This window comes from Neophocaena asiaeorientalis, unplaced genomic scaffold (genome assembly GCF_003031525.2).
Source record: "Neophocaena asiaeorientalis asiaeorientalis breed wild unplaced genomic scaffold, Neophocaena_asiaeorientalis_V1.1 scaffold593, whole genome shotgun sequence".
Lineage (NCBI taxonomy): Eukaryota > Metazoa > Chordata > Mammalia > Artiodactyla > Phocoenidae > Neophocaena > Neophocaena asiaeorientalis.
In genome coordinates, this window is record NW_020174701.1 from 559,418 (window position 1) to 565,417 (window position 6,000).

Genomic DNA, 6,000 nt, shown 5'->3' on the forward strand with positions numbered 1-6,000 from the left:
GTATAGCCAAGAGAAAGATGTACAGAATTAACTGATGGACACTTTTGGAAGATCCCTTTGACCAAGAGCAAATGATTTCATAGTTTTCCCCTTCCTTCTTCTACCTGATTATATAGAAATTATTAGGCATTCAACAGCTTCTTTGTCAAGTGGACAATGTAAAATTTCAAACTCCCACCAAATTGGTCCCTGCAAAATAAGATTAATACAACTAACAGTTGTTAAATAGAACTCATTTAAAGCTAAATTGTCTTTAATGTATCATCTTTCAGTGGTTGGAGGATTTTATGTGCAATGTGTTTTGCATGTAGTGAAGCTAAAACGCTTGTTCTTCATCACACCTGACGTCACCAGTATGTAATAGGTTGAGTCAGCGAGTGCATAAATGTGTGTCCTCCATCAGTTTGCTCCACGTAAGTTTAGTTGTAGGCTGTGTGTAGTCAGGGCCAAGGAAAGGAAACAGCCGAGTGCTGAGCTTTGCAGGGGGGAGCTTGGGTTGTACCTAGGAAGGAAGGCCGTGTCACAGGTGCTCTGTGCCTTTTCCTCTACTCTCATGACTGTGAGCTTTCTTAGCCACACATGCCATGGGGATTCCACATCCAGCAGAGCAGACACAGGGTGATGTTCCTATTTAGGTTAGCTCTTAATCAAATTAATGGAGAGTTTCTTGGTGATGGAATATCTGTTCCGTAGTGATCTGGGTTATTACCTGTAATTGATGGTAACTGATGTTGAGGAGTGTGGAGAAAGCCTAAGTCTTCACCCTTCCACGGCTGTGACAGCCTGTCAGACTAAGCGGCTGTTTTCCCGTTTTTTTTCAGCATTAAAAGATGTCTCAGAGAAGCTCAAACACCTTGAAATGGAAAGTGGTCCTTTGCCAGCCAGTCATCCCAACAGGGACGTTAACATCAGCAACCAGGTATTCAGAGTCCTCCTTTGTTTGCCTGTCACACAGCTCCAGACCTCTGAGAAATCATTTCCATCAAAAGCCATTACTTTTTCTTTTCTTTCACTGGGAAATCTGTCTGTGCTGAACGCTTATAAACCTGTTTTACCATTTACAAAGGTGAAATTCGTGGATGTGCAGGAGGAAACATGGGCATTAACGTTAAGACCTATAAGGTCATCGCAAGTTTTTTTTAAACACAGTCAAAAGTGATATGGTTATTAAACTTTCATTTTTGTTCAGCCCAGCCATCCCTGTTGAATGAATTTTGTTTTGGTTTGGTTTTAAAGAGGGAAGGGGAACATCTGACTTGCAGCTCTTTCATCCCTGGACCACTAGCTGGGATTCCTCAGAGACCAGGATGGAGCACAGAGTGATGTCCTTCTTTCTTATGTAGCCATTGTGAAGATTGTTCTTTTGAATCCAAGTCTTTTTTTTTTTTTCCTTCTATTATGTTTTTTCTTAGAAATGTCTTTTAGAAGCTGATTGAATTTCAGAAAGTCTTTCCTGTTTTTGACCCCTCAGTATTTTTCAATTATATTGGTCTGTTTCCTTCACATTGTCATTTTTTTCTGCTGACTCTGTAAGATAGGGGAATGCGGGGTCAGAGACAGAAGGGTTAATTGAAAGCTTTAGATGCAAGCTTTAGATAGTTGACAATTAATCTGACAAAAATTTGGTGGAGGCCTGGAGTGATCGTAAAGAAGAAAGAAGCCAGGTAGACCCTGGCTGGGTTGTGAAGGTGGGGAGCACACTTTGCTATAATGTAACTGAGCCTCTCAACCAGAGGATCTATTAAATTCGTTGTGAAGCCTTGGGAAAATGAGTACAAATGTGGGTTTAAGATAGGACAGGGAGTAAGAGAGTGGGTTAGGTGAATGGTATGCCATCAAGGAGTATTTTAGCTCTCACATAGCTAGGAAAATAATAGCTAATACTTAGAGAGGGCTTACTCAGTGCCAGGCAGGAATAACAAAGAATTCAGTACTGTCCTAATAAATAAGGGATATCAGACTAGTTAATAACTCTTCAGCTAGTGCTGTGTACAAGTCTGTCGACTGAAAAAAAAGCACAACCTAAAAGTTGAGAGATATGTGTTATTTGGTGGACTTTCTTAGTACTTTGAGCCTGGGGCACAGCATCTGAGATAGCTCTGAGGGACGGCTCCAAAGAGGCGGGGGAGGATCTATAGGAGTTTTTGCAACAAAGACCAGGTAGTGGGAACATCAAAAGATTACTGTTAATAAAAGAAAACCTGGGGGCTTCCCTGGTGGCGCATTGGTTGGGAGTCCGCATGCTGATGCAGGGGACGCAGGTTCGTGCCCCGGTCCGGGAAGATCCCCCATGCCGCGGAGCGGCTGGGCCCGTGAGCCATGGCCGCTAAGCCTGCATGTCCGGAGCCTGTGCTTCGCAACGGGAGAGGCCGCGGCGGTGAGAGGCCCGCGTACCGCAAAAAAAAAAAAAGAAAACCAGGCATCTCACGTTAAGGAATTTAGTGCTTTTCTATATATGGGAAGATGCAAGAGTCTGGGCTCACTGAAATCATTCTTTTGATATGTACCTCAGCTATCTGGGGCCAAGATCCTGTGCTTTTCCATCCTGAGTCCCCTCAGGGTGCACCGTGTTGGGGGAGGGAGCTGCAGTGGCTGTGCTAGATGAACTTGACAGTGGGCAGCCCATTTGTTTCGGTCCTGAGTTCCCTCAGGGCTCACTGTCAGGCAGCTATAATGTGGTGGCTTGATGGCTGCAACATCCTTTGCTGATATGGCAGCAACATTTTATCTGATTTCTCTACCTCTGCCATCAACAGTTAATGTTTGCTTAAGGAAACGTAAGAAATTAATGTCAATATCAGCTTTACTGAGTAAAGTAATTTTAGGATGAAAAGCCTATTGTAAATAAAATATATTGTTCTAAAACCAAGTGTCAGCTGTCGGATGATTAGCTCTAAGAATTGGGTAACTGAGAAGCTCTAAGCCAGCCACAGAATCGTGAGGCTCGGACTAGTGCTACTACTGACAGCAGAGTGGACTGCAAGCTCGTGTCTTGAGAAGCCACTTTAGAGCTCTCTCCTCCCCGTCGGACCTGCGTCACCCAGGGTTGGTAGGGTCACTTGAGAACCGTACACTGTTGATACAGTCCTACAAACCTGTTTATTGTTTACTTTTTATCAGATATAAAATAATAAGTATTGCAGGGAATCCACAGAAGAATGACAAAATCTTGGCCCTCTGGAAACTTGGACCTGTCTCACCCATAGAAATACCGCAGATCTCCTATGCTAATGGAATTTTCAGTTGGTAACAGCTGGGAAGTACAGTTTGAAAGACAAAAATCAGGATCCACGAAGACCTTGACAGGCTGGAGTGATGGTTTGGATTTAAGAATATATATTATGCCAAGTCTGACACAAGTGTAGGATTAGGGTCGGGAGGTAGAATGTAACAAGCATGTGTGAAAAATGTTTGAGAATCTGTAAGCGGAGTGTGAAGTGTGGCTGCTGCAACGTCTCTGTTGTATTAACTGAAAGGGCTTGAAAGGGGGGATCCAACCACAGTATGAAAAAGTGAGAGAGAGAAAAGCAACTTAGGCAAACGAAAGGGGTTTGAGAAAGTATGGTGAGGGATCTTGAGACACAGTTACGGCGGAGGATCAGTAACTCAGGATTATCTGAAGAGCTGTGTATGCTGTGACACAGGAAGTAAAGTGACTTGATTTTTAGTAGCCTCAGAGAAGAGTTAGGGTCAGCGAGAATGATAGAGTTATGCAGATTTCACCTCGGTGTAGGAAAACGTGTCCTAACGTACCTGCAAATTGAACAGGATGCCTTAGGAAGCAGCAGGTTCCCCAGCGTGGGAAGTTCCTCAGGCTAAGACTAACTTAATCAGCTCTTTGGATTTTTGGTGGAGGCGTGAGGCACGCGTTCTTTCCACCTGGGGATGCTGACACTGATGACTCCCAGTGTCATTGTGGGGACTCTCCCATTCCTTGGGGCCTCCTCGTGTTGGAAATGTGTTCACAGTGTCTGCCTGACCTTGTGTTGGAAGTCCTTTAGGGCTTATGCTGTGTCAAGATGTACAGATTTTTGAGTTACCTTCTTCTTCTTAATTACTTGAGACAGTTCCAGAATTTTCTTTATCTTCAAATTTCATTTCAAGAATCATTTTTTTCTTGTTCCTTGATCAGAAAATTTTACAGAATGCTTAAAGTAACAAAACCTAACCTGCGTTTGTTAGTGGGATCGGGGCACAGTGAAGGCATGGTCTTTAAACGCTCATCTTTTTAGGGAAAGTATTAAAAGTCAGGCACGATGACTGTTCTCTTGACCACAGGTTGGCAGCCTGTTTCCTTAAAAGGTCAGTAAATAGTTTAGTCTAGGCTGCCGTACAGTCTCTGTCATTGTACTCGACTCTGCCACTGTGGCAGGAGAGCAGCCACTGGGCCTGGGGGTGGCCGTGTTCCCATCAGGTTTACTTACTACAGCAGGTGTGGGTCAGGTTTGGCCTGCAGGTTGTCCTTCTCTTGTTGGGAATGTAATCTAGCAGCAGGTTGCTACCACACAAGATTTGGAATAATCTTTGTCGTTTTTACGCTTTTAATTTTCTTTGTATCCGAACCTTAATAGGGTATAACCAAAAAGTATAGCAAAACCCAAAACCTGCACTCTGAATAAAACAAAGCAAAAAGATGAACTTATTGCAAGGATTTTGACCTGTAAGCCTGGAAACGCAAGACTGTGGGAGCAGTAAGTTCCAAGTTGCTGACAGATTAATAGGGATTTTATGGGAGAAATGCAGAAGGTTTTTGTTTTTTTCAGCTACTTGGTTGCCTAGTGGTCTTCTTTCTTATTTGGATCAGAGTAGTTGAGTTAGGGGAACAGGAAGCCCAGAGCGGGCTTGGACGGACTTGGTGTGTGGGGCTTGGCTGGGGTCTTCTGCTGACCTCTGAGGAAGAGCTGTACGTTCTGTGCAAGGTTAGGTTAAGTGTCCTTTGTGTGCCCCTGTTGACCGTCTCCATTTTGTCCCTGACACAAGTGATTCCAAACGTTTTATTGATAGTCTGGTTCTGTAAGTGGTTACTTTCTTTCCCTCTACCCTCAATTTGGACACAGAAGGTGTGGTGATGGGTGTGACTTCCCTTTGGGGAAGTCTTCAGATATTAGGCATGCAAAGGTCACCCTTGTCCAGGGATCTGTGAGCTGTTGTGTATTATGTAAGTAGTAAATAGAAATGATACTTTTACAAATGCAAAGGCAAATATTTCCTATTTGACAGTAATTGCTGTAGGGGAGAAAAATAATTTCCTCCTCTACCATTCTCAGTTCTTGGCTGAGACCTCTGTTTCAAAAGACAGATTAACAAGAGAAAAACAGAAGTTTATTGATATGTGTATCTCAGGTATAGATGAGAAATACCAGGGAAGAATGAGTAACTCTCAGAGGTGGCTTAGAATTGCAGCCAAATACCATCTTCAGCTGAAGTCAGAAAGAAGAAAGGTGTAGTTGGTGGAGAATACATGGAAAGGCGGGGTAAACAGCAGTAAGGCTTGTTATACAGCTTTAAGTCCTTGCTTTTCATGGTAAGGGTTTGAGTTGTTTGCAGGGATTAACATTTGTCCTTCCTGGTAGAGAGGGAAGGAGGGACTCCTTTGTAAGTGTCCGTTCTGCTTTTAGGCATATAGGGTAAGGACAGAACGTTTCTTCTATCTGCTTCTTCTCAATTGCCTTCAGCTCAAAATAATATGCCCCAAAGTGGCATATTTGGGGATGGCGTATTCTGCTACCTCTTGACATTTTCAGCTTAAAGAATAGTTACTAATATTATACTAATATTGTTGGTGCAGGTTTTTAATTTTTTTAATTTAAAAAATTTTTAATTTTTATTTTATGGCTGCACTGTGCAGCATGTGGGATCTTAGTTCCTCAACCAAGGGATCGAACCCCCGCCCCCTGCAGTGGAAGCACAGTCTTAACCACTGGACAACCAGGGAAGTCCCAGGTGCCAGTTTTTTAAAGAATAATTTTTTTTTTTTTTTTTTTTTTTTTTTTTTTGGGT

The 6,000-nt window shown here is 43.0% G+C and overlaps 1 protein-coding gene across 8 annotated transcripts in view; it reads left to right on the forward strand.

Moving 5' to 3' along the window:
* The window catches only part of EPB41L5 (erythrocyte membrane protein band 4.1 like 5), a 131,779-nt gene that overhangs the window by 98,874 nt on the left and 26,905 nt on the right, over window positions 1-6,000 (forward strand). For all 8 annotated transcript variants that reach the window (XM_024759166.1, XM_024759167.1, XM_024759168.1 and 5 more), the window contains one exon: window positions 822-919. In XM_024759166.1, the coding sequence (XP_024614934.1) occupies window positions 822-919 (98 nt within the window). The remainder of the gene's footprint in view (window positions 1-821; window positions 920-6,000) is intronic.